General features: G+C 35.3%; 1 protein-coding gene across 3 annotated transcripts in view; it reads right to left on the bottom strand.

Annotated features, from left to right (window-relative positions):
• Positions 1-4,026: 4,026 nt before the first annotated feature.
• Positions 4,027-18,501, bottom strand: part of SEMA3E (semaphorin 3E) — a 260,812-nt gene continuing 246,337 nt past the window's right edge. For all 3 annotated transcript variants that reach the window (XM_046668802.1, XM_046668801.1, XM_046668803.1), the window contains one exon: positions 4,027-5,671. In XM_046668802.1, coding sequence (XP_046524758.1) covers positions 5,219-5,671 — 453 coding nt within the window. In that variant the 3' untranslated portion in view covers positions 4,027-5,218. The remainder of the gene's footprint in view (positions 5,672-18,501) is intronic.

The following is an 18,501-nucleotide window of genomic DNA, read 5'->3' on the forward strand; positions in this document are numbered from 1 at the left end:
GAAACTGGAAAGTCCGAGATCAGGTCTTCCTGGTTCCTGGTGATAGCCCTCTTCCTGTCTTACAGATGGCTGTCTTCTTGTTGTGTCTTGTTTGTCTCTTTTTTGTTAAATTATTTTCGCTTTCTATATACCATCTATCATTGCTACATTATTGCAGCTCTGCTGAATCAAAGCCTGGCTTTTCAATGCTATCCTGACCAGAAGTCTCAAGATTCATAATTAGAAACACTTTCCATAACATTCCAAACACTTGAAAAACATTTTAAAAGCTACACTCTTGCTGTGTTTCAAGTTGCATAAAGTATAGTGAAGATTTGGTATTTTTCCAATGAAAAACTGTAAACATATTCTTAGAACAGATATAATCCAATTTTTATTTATTCATATAACTTAAGGTATTACAAACATTTCTACACTTTATGAAGTACCTGGTCCAGTGCCTGGCATATAGTTTTTGGAAAAAAAATGGGTGCATACTTTTGTTTCCTTTGAATAATCGGCAAGAGATTTCTAGTCACCATAATTGTCTAATGACTGAATATGTATCTAAAGAGCAGTTTCAATGGGTTTATCAAATACTCCACTAAAAGTAGGCCCTGTATTATAAATAAATGCAAGTCTGAAACATGTATAGTTACTATCAATGGCATTGTCATATCATAAAGATGCCAGAAACTACTGCCAAATTCTTCCTTTAAAACATTGTAACTATTCACCAATACAACAAAATTTGCTTTGAAAACAAAACCCCCAAAAGAGAGACTCATTTAACACTGTCTCATTTAAACAATCTTCTCAAGGTCTTATAAAAATAGCAGAGAAAACAGCAATTTAGATACATTATGATAGAAATTGAAGCTTGCAAAAATTGTAAACATGCTACTTGTTACCATTCTAAAAGCATTCATTTCCCATATCTCTTATCTAGATAATGCAACTTGGAAAGGAATTTCTGGCTACTGGTCCTAAAAACATGATGTGGCATAAATAACCCCAAATGATGCAAGTTAATGAGATGAATGGACTTTTTCCTCCTTAAGAAAGTTGAATTATGCATTTCCAAGGAAAGAGAACTGAATCCTTTTCTAACTTAAAAAACAACCAAAAACAGTGCTCGTCTAGAACTGTATGTTTACATTTAGGCTGGATGTATTATGAAAGTTGATTTTAATTGGCAAAAACTTAGAAAACACTCCTCAGACAGCATTTAAGGGTTTAGCAAATATTTATTTCTTTTTCATCTAAGTTCAACCAAATAGAAATTGCATATAAAGGTACAGACAAATTATGCAATGCATAGCAGCAGATCCATGTGACAATCAAAGAGACATGTCAATGGTCTTTGCAGCTTGTCACTAGATGATAATAAGTCTCATGGTTTACAATAAATGAAAAGAAATAACATGGCACATGCTGTTACAGACCTAGGCAAGCAAATAAAAGGACGCCATACAGACAAGAATGCCCCAATATAGTACTCTAGCTTTTAACTAAGCCATTTAAACACACACAGAACACACTGAATTTATAATGAAAGCCAAAATACAATGCTATCTTCCCAAGAAAAATAAAATAAACATACCAGTTTAAATACACTACAATCAAAAGAGTGTGGAAAATTTATTATTTATATCTGATTCAAGTGCAACAGTTGTTGGCCTGAAAAATGAACACTGCTTTGGAAAAGGTAACTCAATGTGATACTCTGCTGTAAGGAAAAGAATGACTCCTTATTATCACCATAACTGTACCATTTTCTCCAGGGAATGTCAAATATCTATACAATGCTAAGCAATTTTCTTACTGTATCTGTCAGGCTAAAGACAATTCATTTTTTTTTTTAAAGATTTTATTTTTCCTTTTTCTCCCCAAAGCCCCCCAGTACATAGTTGTATATTCTTCGTTGTGGGTCCTTCTAGTTGTGGCATGTGGGACACCGCCTCAGCGTGGTTTGACGAGCAGCGCCATGTTCGCGCCCAGGATTCGAACCAACGAAACACTGGGCCGCCTGCAGTGGAGCGTGCGAACTTAACCACTTGGCCACGGGGCCGGCCCCAAGACAATTCATTTTTAAGGACAACATCTGCTGTGTTTGTTTCATGCTTAACATATTCAAAATGATTTACTGTATTTTACAAATTTTACAAATGTTCATAATCACTACAAAGATTTACAAACCGTACAACCTATAGCAAATATTAAAGACTCCATAAAAGCATCCTAAGTAGTTAACTAATTTTGGGAATGAAAAGCTCTAAAATATATATGGAATTGCCACTTATTAAACAGGCAAAGACTTTCTACTCCCTTTTTCTAGAGCTCTTCTTAGTTTTATTTCTATTTTTAATCCCTGTTTCTCCAAGTTGATAGCTCTGTACTGAAATATTCAGTAATTAAACACAGAAAGAATTAGCAATGTAGAATGTTAGACATGGAAGAGACCTCGCAAATCATCAAGTAAAACCCCTTCAAGTTGTAATCCTCCTTGCTAACAAATCTGCATCTCTAGGTCAATGGATGCTGTGGTACTGAAAGAGGAGGTGTACACTGTTCTATGTCGATGCTCATTTTATTTACAGGTCCTCTTCCTTAACAAAGAATAAGAGAAGAAGTCTGAGATGACCCTATATGGAGGTGCCCCTTTGAAACCAGGATGGGTGGTTATGATTCTTTCTCAGCTGGGTGTTTCTAGAGGGCGTGATTTCTCTTCATCAAGTTGATGTCTGGGGTAAATGTAAGGTCAGGCAGACTCTTAATTCCTCCAAGTCTTGCAGGTGGCTAAGTACGTGCTCTTCTTGAGTTCAAGAAAAAAGGAATAAATCTGATGAATTCATCTGTGATTTTCCAAACCTGGGCATTTCTCAAAGGAGTTTCTGAATTTGAATTCTAATGCCAGACAGAATAAAAGACTGGAAATGTTTTATCTTGGTATGTTTCAGATTCTCAAGAAGAAAAGAACAACGTGTGTTGTTGGTCTTTTGAGAAGGCAATGGAGATTTATCTTAAAGCCTGTCATGACGTGAGGGTGTGTGTGTGTGCACGAATGTGTACCTCCACACATGTATGGGGGGAGAAAAGGGGAGAAAGAGACTGAAAAAATGAAAAAGTATGTAAATTTGAAATCTAGCACTCCTCCTAAATAGTGGCCTTGAGTCCTCAAAATTTTCTTATCAGTCTTCTTTCAAATCAGCATTCTTTTTAAAGCCTTTTTCTTTTCTGGTTAATAGTCATCTCATTTTAGTCAAGTGGCTTGCAGGTTCACTTAATTCCTAAGATACATCATAGAAAAGTTATTTTCCTCAGTCTTATCTCTTCAGTTACTAAATATTTTAGTTCACAAGTGACACATTGTTATTATTAACTAGCTTGTATGTGTCATTGAGATTAAAGCAATAACTACTTATGCTTTACTTTTTTAAAAGAAATCAAATACAGAAGAAAATTCTGCTTTCCCTTCTCTTGTGGTAACGGAAGAATATTTTCAACAAATTGTGCTTTATTGATTTATCTGTTCACTTTTAATATTCCAGACATGAATTTTGCTAAGGACACTGTGATCTGTAGTTATGGTTCTATTTCTCCATATTGGGCAGGTTTTTACTGAAATACATGCTATGTTCAGTTAATATTGGTGGGCAGTAACGACCTCTGGTGGACAACTGGGAATTTCAGAGAATGTTAATTTTCAATACATTTGTATCCTTTTGACCCTTTGGAGCAAGGCAGCTTACCCAATGAACTTTTTAAGCTTTCTTAAAACATTTATGTATTTGTCAATTTTCTAATGAAATTGCAAGCCATTACAAGTTATCAACACTTTAATTTTTTAAATTATATAGCCTATAAGCTAACTTTGAAAATGGAAATGAATATTTAAAATTAACATTTAAATAAATATTAATAATTGTTTTCTTGTGTAATTCACTTTCTTTTAATTTTTATTTAAATAAAAATCTCAACAAAATTTCATCTTTTAGAAAGGTAATTGCTAAATAAAATAGGAGAAAGGAAAGACTTCAAGAAATAAGCCTTCACAAAAATAAAAACTTCTGATAGTATTTATAAAAGTAAAAGTGCTCTGAACATCTCGACAATTAAGTTAACTCATGAAACGATTTTCTTATTTGTTAATATAAAATAGGAAAATTTGATATCTGAGAGCAAAATGCTTTAATATTTTTTAATAGTAAAAAATTATGTTCTGGAATGTCAGATTTCAGGGATGTTTATTTAGAAGGCATAAAATTTAAGTTTTAATGGCGCTTCAGTATTGTAATATCTTTGTTTTTGGTTGGGAGGTAATAAATTTATTCATAAACATCTCCATCTTAAAGCATATCATAAGTATTAACACAGTTTTATTTCAGTTAGTTTTTTCTGAAAGTGAGCTAGACGTATTTACTGAGAAATCTACTAGACAATCTGTAGAGTAAAAACAATATGAGAATATACTTTTTCTACCACAAGAGGGCAGCAAAAATTTTTTCAATTAAAGTTCTAACTGTAACTCTACCTGTCTTGACGTCCTTTGATAACTTTCTGAGAAGTTACCTAAATTTCATTCTTTCCTCAGTGGAGTGAAATTGAAAGGATATTTTCTCATCTTGAAACATAACTATTGTGAATTTAGTTTAACAAATGTTTTATGAAGGTGACCATAATTTTTCTTTCATGGTTTACAATAATTACAATACACCTGCTTCATAAAACTCATGGCTTAGACAACACTAATACAATAATTCTCAAAAGGAACAGAGAGTTCACATAAGGATATTAAAGTATCTGGTATTCTGTATATTTCACATGGTGGTGGCAAGGTAAAATTCAGAAAGATTAAAACATTTATTTTTATTTTTTCGTGATTATTAACATCTCTAATTTTTCATCAATATTCTAATAATCTTAAGCCTTCCAAGGGTAAAATAATAATTGCCATGGAAAAGCAGCCAAGTACTCAAAACTATAGCTATCGTCACTTTTATCAATACTATGTGAAATTTATCAATATAATGTGAAACCATTGAACTTGTTTAAAAATTAATTTTATGTGATATTTAACCTGTCAAATGAGTATGCAGAATAATTTATCATACCACTTTTACAGTAATTTCTGTATTACAGAAATCTCTTTTAAGTAATGCAAAGAAGTTGGTTTCTCTTTTTTTTTTATAGGTTCTAAATAGAAATTCTTCAGAAGCCAGTAGAGAGTTTCACCCCCTCAGGAGTCCAGCGTGTGCCTGGGCAGGCGGTAGTGCTCGGCTTTGGGACGAAGCTTCTTTTCCTGTGTGTTGGCATACTTCCACTTGGAAGGTGACATTTTAAGCTTTTTCCTCTTCTTCTCTGTGCACCATACTTTTTCACAGTATTCTTCCACTCTCTGGAAGTTGCTGTAACCAATCAGCTGCAAGAATTCCTTGTACCATGGTTTTACTCCCTGGGGGATGCTGCTCTGGGCAGGACAGGGCATCTTGTGAGGCCCATCCTCTTCATAGTCTTTGTGAAACATTTCCTCCACCCTCTCCTCTTCTACTACCTCCAGGGTGACTTTACGGACCGTGTGGACAAAACTATGCTCTACTGTCTGGCAAAAATAGGTCCCAGCATCCATTTTGCGCACCCTTAGGAAGAGTAAACCGAGGTCCATCTTAACCACTCTGTCATCTGTCTTCACCTGTAGGAACAAGAAAATTAATGGCACTGGAGTACTAGCCAGGAGAAAAGAACACCAGGCTGTAATCCTTTCCACTATCTATCATGAGTTTTTTCATTTTTGTTATCACATGATGAAATCCTGAAAGACTATATACATATATATAAAGAGAGAGAGAGAGAAGCTAAGTAATTAAATCAGTTGTGTGTATGTATGTATATGTGTGTGTGTGTGTTGTGAACTTCTCTTTTTTGACAAAGAGAATAAATGCTATGCCTCACATTAGTTCAGGGGTTCTGATGCCTTCCAGATCATAGTGACAACATTTCTACAAGGACCTCTGTTTAGAGAGCTGGGCCCCCTTCACTTTATCTTCTTACAAAAACATCTATCCACTCATTAATTCAGTGAGCATTCCTTACATTTCTACAAGGCTGTCCATTTAACAGAGATTAAAAAATAAAATCCAGATTCTGCTCTGAAGGACCTCGCAGTCTAGTAAATATTACATTAGCATATAACTTCAGTACTCAAATATCTCCTTTTTTACGTTTGTGATATAATAAATTTTGCACATTACTTTTATAAATAAATAATTACAATTCAGGGTAAGAAGAGCACAATAAAGCTTTTAGTAAATAGCTCACGTCTTATCATCAATAGTTGCACTCGTGAGTATAAGATCTGACTTTAGACAAAGCTAAATTCAAACACAGGCACCACTGTCTGCTAATTGTGCGCACTAGGTGGATGTTTTCTGCCTTAGTTTTCTTCGTAAAAATGAAGATAATAATCTTAATGTAACTTGAAGGATCGCTGTGAAGTTTAAATAACACAGGTGAGCATACTTTGTACAGTGCTATCAACACTTACCTCTACCTTTCCCACATACTTTCTCTGGCTGTAAACAAACTGATAGAGGTTTTCCTATGGCCCAGGATCATACGATACTGATATAAAGGTGATTCACACTATGCTGGCTGACTTCCCCTTTGAGAATACAAAACAAAAGCAATATTCACCTTTGTCTATATAAAAGGGGTGTAGAGGCAACAACCACAACCACTTTGACAGTAATGGCCATCAGCGACAGGCATGTTTTTGTCCCAGTGGTGGGTCCTGGCAAGGCCAACTGGACTCAGCTCTTTCAAGCCTTGATCAGTTCGGGCATGTCCGAAGTTGCAATGTGATTATGTATGTGTAATGCCTCATGTGTGGTCTTTTATATAATTTGTGGATAATGTGGCAAAATGGTATTGGTGGTGTAGTAAAGAGATTGTACCCCTAATAGGAATGTTAATGTTAAATTATGAGGCTCCCATAGACATTTTTTTTCCTGTCATGTAAGGTAAATTAATTACTCAGCAGCTTCAGAATACCATAGTTAGGCAATAAAGGGGCTCCATATGTCTTTTATTGGGGCTTCCCTGGACTCCACAGGACTATGCTCTGGTAGGCAGAATGCTATAGCCAGTAACTCAAGTTCTCCAGTGAGGAAACAGGAAGAGCCCTCAAACCAAAACCCTCTTCACTACATAGAAACAATCTGTTATCTATGGTTTTGCTGAGAATATATATTTAGCACCTGCCACAGCCAACTAAGTCTTAAAGGACTTTGCTCGCTCTGCTCGTTTTCACCAGGCCTCTGGGCAGTTTTCTCTTCTACCACTAGCTTTTTCCCTAAGTTTACCATCTATGGCAACCCAGCTGTGACCACATCATGCCTTGGGCGATACTGACTCTGAAGCACAGTCTCTGTTGTTTTCAAACCTGTGGCTGCATTTGACAGAGATGGACCCTCCTCCTTAAACATATTTTTTTTTTTTCTGTGCAGAACACGACATTTTACTGTCCTAGCTCTCTTCTTGGTCTCTTCTGTAGATTTCTCATTCCCTCTAAGGGAAAATCCTCCATTCTTCCCTGATCTCATGTTTTATTTGCATCCCTTTGATAACTCTTCTATTTTCTCATTTCAGCCAGCTTCCCTATGATGGTGCACTTAAACAAAGATAACCCATTGTTTTCTGTTTCATATTAATTGCAAAACACTGACCAACACTTATATGATCCCTCATCATCGAAAATTCAGTGTCTTCCCACTCCAGCTGCACCTTGCACCTCCCCCATTTACTAACTTCCCTATTGCAGACAATTACATCATATTTTACATCATATTTGTACATTTTACATCAAATTTTTCTAGTCCCCCATCCTCAACTGTTGGTCATTTATACCTTCCTCTCATTATTATGTCCTCATGTCCAATACATCACAAACTCCCATCAGCATTTCTTCATTGATGACCATCAGAAACATCCTTCCATTTCATTATTTTTGGCACAGAGTTAGACTCTCATAGTTCATGACCGATTCTTTGACCTTATCTCATGGCAGACTGCCCATCTTCTTTCTTCTCTTCTTGCTTTCACACCCAGCTTGATTCTCTTTCAGGACCTGTCTCTGCCTAGAGGAACTTCCCTATGACTGGTTCCTTCTTATCCGGAAAGGCTGAACTAAATGTCATCTCTTCAAACAGGCCTCCCTCACACCCCGGTGAAAGTGTCATCCTTCCCTTATTCCTGTCACTTTACCTGTTAACCTTTATACACCTGAGCATGCAACATTACCTGTATATATAGAACAACAGTCCTTCAATGAATTTTCTTTTGACTGATATCATTCCCCTTCATTTCAATAAATGGGTACTATTTCACTCTTCTTCAAATTTCACTTCTTTTTGTCACACTCCTGATTGAGAACTTATTCAGACTCTATTGCTTGCTGGAGCAGGTGAGAATTTCTCAGTTAACCAGATCTTGCCTTTCTAAATCTATAACCCAAAACAGCTTAATGTAGCGCTTCTTACTAGAGTTGGTGGAATAGGTACAATTCTGGAAATCAATGAGTGTTCTATAAGGATTTCTTAGATTATTGTGCTTATTTTCACGATAATCAATATAAATTAATAAACTCTATTTGGGATCACGTGGAAGATCAGCCTCACTGTTAGTATTTGTGTTTATCATAGATTCTGAACCATTTTCAAAATTTAATAGTTTTCAGCTACTGAGAAGAACACAGATGGATTTAATATGTTAATGATATGTTCCAGCCAAGTGAAAACCAAACAGTACCCTTGTAGTAACAAACAAAACAAGTTTTGAAGTCACTTGTATAAAGCGTTGGGGGGACTGAATCATCACATGGCACAGTGCCGTATGCAGATGTTTTATGCACACATATACATACACATATGTGGTAGTCTATGTCCCATATTACATTCATAGGGATTCATTCATTTCAGTGAAAAAAATCATCACATTAAATAAACATTTAAATGATGCACAGATGTTTATATTTTATTTGTAAATTAATTTTGGTTCTATATTTGAATAAAAGTTGCAAGCATAAAGAATGTATTTCTTATTTCATTCTTGTGAATATTTAACCAATATTTTAACAAAAGTCATGGTAGCAGCCCACGACAATGTTTTACTTTTCAGGGCAGGCGGTGGGAGCAACCTATACAACACTAGGGTCAGATCTCCCTGTCCATAACTCCTCTGCTTGAGAGCTCCCTGTAGTGCCACATTTTCTCACACTTCCAAGTCTTATCTGGTCTTATTCTTTATTCCTTTCCCTTAGTGAGATACTTTCTACTGTCCATCAATTCATTTTTAAAAAGTTCCTTCCAGGCTTAAACTTTCATTTCTTAAATGAATACTTTCTTTACAGCCCATAAAGATGTTTTGTTTCTTGTTGTAACTCAACAGCATTCACATTTGTAGCACAGAAGCTGGATATTTATAGTCCTCTTCAAATAATTTTTCCATGCGAATCTCATCTCTTTAACCGTATTATTACTTTCATAAGGGCAATGGTCTATCTCTTTGCATTCTGAATATTCTGTAATGAGTACAGTGCTCAAAATACAGTGAAAAATGAGAACATATCACTTTGTTCAGAGTGTACAAGCATGCAAGGCAATGGCATATACGGATAAGGATATATCCCAAAGTTAGCCACTTCTTCCAGTAATGGTTTGGATAGGGAGGAAGCAAGCATACTTTCAGGAGCAGCGATTAACTAATGACAGAGGGCTATGCTTCACAGATACACAGGAAAAGCAGTTCTAGGACACAGGACATTTCCTTCACCTGAAAAGATTCTGCATACAAGCATCCTCATTGAATATGATGCTCGGTTCTCTCTCTACTATATCTCCTGTGAGAGTGAATGATAGATGAGAAAATATGAAAGTCATCTAGCCCAGTTTCTGGCATATAGCAAGTTTATGGAAGTGTTTTAAAAAAACTAGTACAGGCCGGCCCAGTGGCGCAGCGGTTAAGTTCGCACATTTTGCTTCTCAGTGGCCTGGGGTTCGCCGGTTCGGATCTCACGTGTGGACATGGCACCGCTCAGCACGCCATGCTGTGGCAGGCGTCCCACACATAAAGTAGAGGAAGATGGGAACCGATGTTAGTTCAGGGCCAGGCTTCCTCAGCAAAAAGAGGAAGACTGGCAGTAGTTAGCTCAGGGTTAATCTTCCTCAAAAAAAAAAAAAAAAAAAAGTAAATACAAATCCTTGACCACTGAATTAGAAGTGTTTTTTTTCAAATCTGGTATAAAAAGCAGATATTTCTTTCATAATCAGAAACCCAAGTTTGAGAAATGCTGCTTGTGTATATATAAACATCCAGACTGGTTCAAAGATGCAGAAGCACGACATTTACAATGAGAATTGTCCTACATTGTTTACTTGCATGTTAGAGATAGTGCCTGTCTCAGAATTTTGGTCTCTCCTCCTGGTTACAGTGAATCATAAATTCAGGAATTAAAGATGTTTTAACTCTCAAGTTGGACAGCCGCACACTATGTAAGTTATTAAATCACCTTGAAAGTTAAATATATTTTCCACAAACTATGAATACCTAAAAATAAAAAATGACTTAGAAATTTGTATTTGAAACGCTTCCACGATTTCATCTTTCGACTTTAGTTAACATGGGTACCTTCAACATAAAATCTTGATTACAGAATTGTTTTTATCCAGTTGTGTTTCTTCTGTGTCTGCAGACCAGATTTCCCTGGTCAAGAAGATAGTACTCAATACAGCATTTTATCAAATATTCTTATAGCCAATCTACAAAAATACAGAATTTCTTACTAAAAGTGATTTTAATATTCTTAGCTATAAAGATTGATTCAATATGTTTCATAATGTCAAATAAAAAAAAGTAATTGAATAAAGAACCCTGCACATCTGGTAGCTGGTCAGGAAGAAGCAGTGATTTCCATGTGTATCAACCATATTGATTCCACACTTTTCATAGGAGAAAGACAGATAGAGGCCTTCAATTGGTTTAGTTCAGAATATATTTAACTATGAAATCAATTTTAGTCAAGAAGTAAAGACCAACAATTTATATATGTTTGTTTATCTGGCCTGCCTTCAATACAGAAAAAAATTCAATTGACTTACAGAAAATATATCATATATGACAGCATAAAAATAAAAATGTTATTTTATTAAAAACACCTTCCAATGTGAACCTCTATATGATAGAGATGATTATTCAACAGAGAAAAGGTGAATTACTTAGTAGCTCATTTAGGGAAACCTATCATACTATATAGAGAATAAAAAACGTTTATTTACACTTAATTAAATATCTAAATGTGGGAAACTTATTTCTAATAAAGAAGATACTGAAAGGAAAGTTATCATAAATAAGAACTCAAAACCAGACTGTAGAAAAAGTTATATTCAAAATCATTAACTATATCAAAGAAGAAATTCAGAACATTTATATTCAAGAACAAATTAATGTATAGAAGATACAAAGAACTCTTGAAAGTCAACAGAAAGAAATAAAAGAGAAAAATGGAAAATGTAAGTAGGCAATTCAGAGAAGGAGAAACCCAAATGTTTAATGAGTATGCAAGTTAATGTTCAGCCTTACTGGTAACTATAGAAATGCACATTTAAACAAGACGCCAACTATATCCAGAAAAAAGGAAAAATTAGAAAATACAAATATTGGAGAGGATGTGGGGAAATGGGAATCCACATGAACTGCTTTGGTAGTGCAGATGGTGCAAAAATTCTGGAAAGCAAGCTAGCAATAATTACAGAAATGAAGGATGTTGACAGATAATAATGCAGAAATGCACTCAGATCTTTAAGGGGTTATTTGCAGGGATGAACATTAAAGATGTGATAGTGGGAATTAATGACACCCTTGGTCCACTCTTAGGGGAATGAATCAGCTAAAAGCAATGAATGCAAGCTATGGGATATTAAGTAGCAGTTAGGAAACATGAAATAGAGACACACACAGCAACAGTGACAAACCATAAAAACATAGTGTTGGGTTTTTAAAAGTAAGAAGCAGAATAAGATCTATTAAACAATATATTTACTTTTACAAATCAGACATGCTCAAAATGTTAGATACCTGTCCAATATACAAACGTAGTATTGGATTGATGCCAATCATTACTATAGATGCATATGGGGAAGCAAGGACGAAAGTTAAGAAAGGTGGTCCAGGAAAAATAAAGTCAAACAAGAGAGGAGATTTGTCTGGACTCATCATGACAATGTACCATAAACTAAGTAGTATGATTAACTAAATTACGCATCTGAAGCCAAAAACATGAACCAAAAAGCAAAAGAATTTTCCAGTTGTTTGTAATCATTACTCTGGTTTGGCAACCAATAAACTAAGTTTGTTTGTAAGATCTGTTAATGCTCTTGTATACCATAATCATATGATTTTAGAAATACTGCTCAAAAATAGACAGCAATTTAAGGATAACGTTTTACTGAAAATTTCAATAGGTAAGAATATCAGGATGATCAGGATGAAAGGAAAATAAGAGGACAGAGAATGGAAGTAAAGATAATGTTTGAACACAAAAATGCATACCACAAGGCCCTGAGCAATAACTATAATTATAGTACAAATTCAATGCTAAATTTCCTAGTGACCAAAGGAAAGAGGAAAGTATGACAAATTCTAGGACCCAAATGTCCCTAAAACATATTTTTAAAACTATTCAACATGCTCGACATGAGCAATATTTTATGTATCTAGAGACTGCCTCCACACTTCCCCCCTGGGCATTTATGTAAGAGTACTCAGCGCCTTCCTAGAACACAACCTTGTTTACAGTGTCTTTGGGATACACTTTGGTTTTGCCAGTAAAGTACCAAAGAATAAAGAACGCTCTCCAAGAAACTATTCTTATTGCTTGGCTTTACTGAAAACTCATTCCAATGAAATTACAGTGCTTGGCACAAAGTGAGGGCTTAGCTATCATGAAAAGATTTTCTGTCCAAAATACAGAGATATTTTTCACAATAATACTCATTTAATAAGGCTTCACTTGCATGTGTTTTCATTAGAGCCCTTAAATTACAGGTCAACAAACTTCCTGTAAAGAGCTATACAGTAAAGATTTGGGGCTTTGCAGGTCGCATGGTCTCCCTTATAACTCAACTTTGTGCATGTGGCATGAAACAGCCATAGATACTAGGTAAACAAATGGGTGTGGTAGCTTTCAAATAAAATTTTATTTACAGACGAGGCAAAGGGTCAGATTTGGCCCCCAGGCTGCAGTTTGCCAACGTCTCCTTTAAATCATTGTCGGGTTTAAAGGAATATTCTATTTTCAGGTAAAAAATAATATATTCTAAACCCAAAACATTCAAAATAAATATAGTAAAGTGAGGAGTTATTTACTAATCTTCTGAGTAGCCTGAAGAAACAATGGTTTTCTTTGTTATGACAGCTAAAAATTACACACAGTGAACTAATAAACATACAAATCTAAGTAAATAAATACATATTTAAATTTCCCCTCATTTACTTAGTTTTAAAATATAGTGCTTATGCATTTTAGAGAAAGAGAAATACTTCCGTTGTCCACCTAAGTGCCCTAAGAGGTATGAATTCCTTTCCTTTGGATGTTACTCAGGATTAAATTTTGGCAATTATTTTGGAGGCTTATAAATTCAAGTATATGGAATTTCAGGAAGTGAGAGTTCATAAACTAGGGTGTATCATTTTAGGGTGATTTAGTTGGGTTTATAACAGTTTTGTCCTCTGCAATCACAAAAATATAATTTATACATCCTTCATATAAGGAAGATTAGAGCTAGCATTGCAAATTAAACCTATTATATGTAAATATATATGGCCACCAAATTTAAATAATTACAGAAGGCCTTTGGAACAGCTAAACTTGGATTTTGTGGACGAAATTACCTTATCCACACACATAAAAGTTTCATTTTCTTTTCTCCTACTTCAGAGAATGAGGGGTTTCTCCCTTCATTCTTAGACTCCACGCCTTAACTTTTGCCCGTAATTATATTCTTTTCCACATACTCTTTATCTTGCTTCCCCAATTAGCTGCACATTTTCTTTTTTGTTTTCTTATTTATTTATTTATTTTTTTTTGAGGAAGATTAGCCCTGAGCTAACATCTGCCACCAATCCTCCTATTTTTGCTGAGGAAGACTGGCCTGGACCTAACATCTGTGCCCATCTTCTTCTATTTTATACGTGGGATGCTTGCCACAGCATGGCTTGACTACTGGTGCACAGGTCCATACCTGGGATCTGAACCAGCAAAGCCCAGGTCACCAAAATGGAACGTGTCGACTTAACTGCTGTGCCACCGGGCTGGCCCCCATGTTTTCTTCTATGGCTACTTCCCTTCAACCTATAAACATAACCAAGTCATCTTTTCTCTTAAGTCAAATAAACAAAACAAATTCTCTCTACTCTTCTCTCTCTTTGTCCACCTCTTTCTTTCTCATCCAAACCTTTAATGGAGTACACTATTCTAGCTGTTTCTAATTCAATACAGTCCCATTTATCACTTAACCTACTGGTAGATGACTCCTACTTAACCATTCCACTGGATACATTTTCACTAGAGGTTGAGTACTTATTTTCTGAATTTTTCAAACGATGCTGTTTCTTCCTTTATCCTTGTCCAATTCCTTTTCCCTAAGTTCTATTATCTCACACTCCCCTGACTCCGCTGGCTCTAAGTCCTTAAGCTATACTACTCTGGTGGTACTGACCATTGTGTGCTCTGCATCAGTTACTCAACTTCATCTCCGTAATACACATAATAATACTAACTACCTCAGAGAGGTGTCATAACTTTTACATAAATTACTGCACATAAAGCACATAAAGAGTACAGGGCACTGAGTAAGCACTAAATGAATGCTAACTATAATTATTTCTTGCTTTCCATTTCATCTTTTAGATTTTGTCATCTCCTAAGTTTTCCTTAGATGTGGGTTTTCCCCCTGCTTCTAGCCTTAGTTCACATTGCTTCTTCTTTATTCATTCTCCAAGGTGAGGTATGGCAGTTGGAGGCACCACTGCATTGTGACTAAGGGCCTAGAATTGAAACCAGACTGTCTAAGCACAAAGCCAGACTTATTTCACAGGCTATGTGATATTCTGCAAGTAACTTGATCTCTCTGAGCTTCAGTTTCTTTATAAAGTGGGGATAACAATAGTATCTACTTCATAGGACTGTTGCAAGGATGAAAAAAATATTACTACACCTAAAAAGCTTAGGACAGTGCTGGGCAAATATCACTGTAAGTGATACTTAAGTACTGATTGTTGCTATATTATTCTTACCTTTATTATCTCCACAAATTTAATTATGACATTTTTGCTGATGTCTCTCACACATCTCTTGCCATTCCAAATCTTTCCTTGGACTTTATACTCCTGAATATGAATATACCAGAGGGACAGATCCATCTGAATGCTTTACAGGAGCCTCAAATTCAACATGGCCAAAAATGAACTCAACATCTTTCTCCCAAGTCTGCTTTTTCCCAACATATTCTTTGAATCATGTTACTGCACCATCAACCACATAGACACCCAAACAAGGAAGCATTTTTTATTGCTTCTCTTTTATCTCAAATATCAAGTGAACTCAGCATTAGTTCATAAAAATCAAAATCTGTCTTCTCCCTTCCTACTACCACTGTTTAGTTTTGGTCAAATATCTTTCATTAACTATTGAAACACCTTCTTAACTGGTCGTCTTGACACCTTGCTTTTCCTTCAAGTCCATATGCAAGTTTCCAGAGTAATTTGTCTAAACAGTTTGTCTAAGGTGTTCTCATTGGCTTATAGATAAAGTAAAATGGCTCCTTGGTCTGTTTATTCATTTTTCATCCTCATTTCCAGCCACAGTTCTACACATACCACACTGTTTCTCATCTCCATCCCATATGCTTATACCATTCTCTCTGCTAGTTAACTTCTACTCATCCATTAGGACATAGCCCAAGTGTCACCTCTACCGTAAATCTTTTCCTGATTGTCCATCATGACCCCTGATTTTCTATCATACCTGACCTCTTGATTAAGACAGTTTTCTTTTCCTCTGGTTTCAACAGAACTTGTACTGAACACAATATATCATAATTATCTGTTTACATTCTTGTACTCACTACAAGACTATAGCTTCAAAAGGGCTAAGGATATGACCTGTTCATTAGCTATTAAAGTAGGTTCCAAGTGAATACCTATTGAGTTCAAAACACTAATTGCAGATACCTCAACAAAGATGAGAGTAGCTGGTTGAAAAAGTTTTCCATCTTAGAAGTTACGTAGCCTTCACAATTCTCAATAATACAGGAGAATGTGAATCACATTACTATTGTGAGTATGAGGCAATCACTTGCACATCATTTGGCCTTGGAGGTATAGGGCACATTAAGAGTTAATGTTGTGTCACTGAACATGAAGATTTATGTCCCTATCACCTCAATGATTACTTACTTCCACCATTCTGACCCCCCCCCGCAACATACTATATTCTTAATACAATAACCAAAGAGACCTTTTTAAAACCAAATTTTGATTACGTCAGGCTCTGTTGAACACTACCCAATGGCTCTCTATTTAATTCAGAGCAAAGATCAGAGCCCTTCATAAGAGCCTACAAATCCCTGCACGGGCTGTTTTGTTTTAGATTGTGAATACATCAGTACGTATATTGCTATCTCTACAGAAACCAAGTATTATCTGATTATGACATAACTTATAATGTAGAGAGTAAATTCAAAACTTCATGTATCAGTAAATATATCAGTTAGGGAAATCTGAATGTAGTTCAAAATAGGTACTAAAAATTTGGGGAAAGGAAAAATAGATTACATGAACAATCTGAGAAAGAAGCTTATAATTGAACATTGATGGATGCAGCATGTCAAATGATTTGGTAAATATTTCCAAAGGAGACAGATTATGGTGAAGTCCAAATTAGAAACAGACCACACTAAGTGAGAGAAACCATTGATGAAAGAATTACTTCTTTGTCTTCTGAAGCCATTCAAGTGGAAGAACTATAGAATATTTCTAGGCCTTCTCCTGCCAAGTGAGTTATGATGGAATTTAAAAAAGCATTTCACCTCAGATTTGGGGGATGGAAAATACTTTAGTACTAAATCAACAGTTTATTTGAGTGCAATGTGCTATAAGATTTTTGGACTCTTGTTTATTCTTAGGAAGTCATGAAAATTTAGGAGAATTTTCCTTTCCTGATTGCCTTTCTATATTATCTCCAATAGCATTTGTAAAGTTGAGGTGCCTTCCTCTCTAACAGCTGTCCCAGGAACCTGGGAGTTACAAATTTAATCATCTCCCAGAATGTACTGTATGATTTCAGATCAAAAACATATTGGATTTTTAATTTTACCACAGTATAGAAAAAAAAGCATAAAGAGTCAACATGCTTTACATTTGGCATCCAACGACAAATGTTTGGTCTCCAGCACCAAAATGAGGCAGAGACCTGATTGACTCACTCTCTTTCCACTACGCATCTATTAGCTCTTTCCTGTGTCCTAAGGTAAGTCTCTAGAATTTCTTTCCCTTATTCAATTCATTACCTTCTCCTTACCAGGGACCATTTCTCCAATATTCACTAAGATCTATCTCCTTTTAATATAACCAAATTTTCTTCTACTTCTATTTTTATAATTCTACTTTTGTGAAAATTGAGTTCAAAGCCCACATCAACATCAACCATGCTTTATCTGCCTTCCCTAACTGTTTCATGCCCTTGACCTCTTCCTGTACATAATCAGCTCTCTAGATTCACATTGTTTTACCCACTAACTGCCTCCACACTATTCTGTGTGTGCTTTAAATGCCATCTATCCTTCTATCTATAAGAGCAGTCCAATTCATCCCTCTGTCATTATTAGATGATTATAGAAATATGATCTCCACCACTAAACATGCTTCAAAGGACAAAATTGCTGATGCCTTTCTTTTGTTCCCAGTGGACAACAGTGGATCCCAACATTGATGTGCCATATATGATTTAATAGCTTTATCAACAACAGGTTTAATGTTGCTGCTGCTGCTGTTGTTTTAATTCTATTATGTACATGTCTAAGATATATGTGTTAGTGGTGTTTAAGTTTGCTATTTTTCTAGAACACTGCCTTGGGTGATACAATTTAAGACTATCATTTTGACAACATGACGCTAAAATCATGATGCTATAAGTACCTCCTTAATAAAAATCCAATTTCTAGGATCCAAATTATAATATATATAACAAAAACATATATATGTAATCTATTTATATATGTATATAAATATAGATGTATCTAAAAATCTATATGTATAAGTATTTTAAAATCTTTATAGGCATATAAATTACACATAATAAATAAACCCACCTTTTAAATGACATGTATAGCACAAGAGTGTTTCATTTTTAAGCACCCAAATAAATCATTATCTCTTTAATAATGCACACTTTATTCAAGATGCCATGAT

Source organism: Equus quagga, chromosome 8, assembly GCF_021613505.1.
Source record: "Equus quagga isolate Etosha38 chromosome 8, UCLA_HA_Equagga_1.0, whole genome shotgun sequence".
NCBI lineage: Eukaryota > Metazoa > Chordata > Mammalia > Perissodactyla > Equidae > Equus > Equus quagga.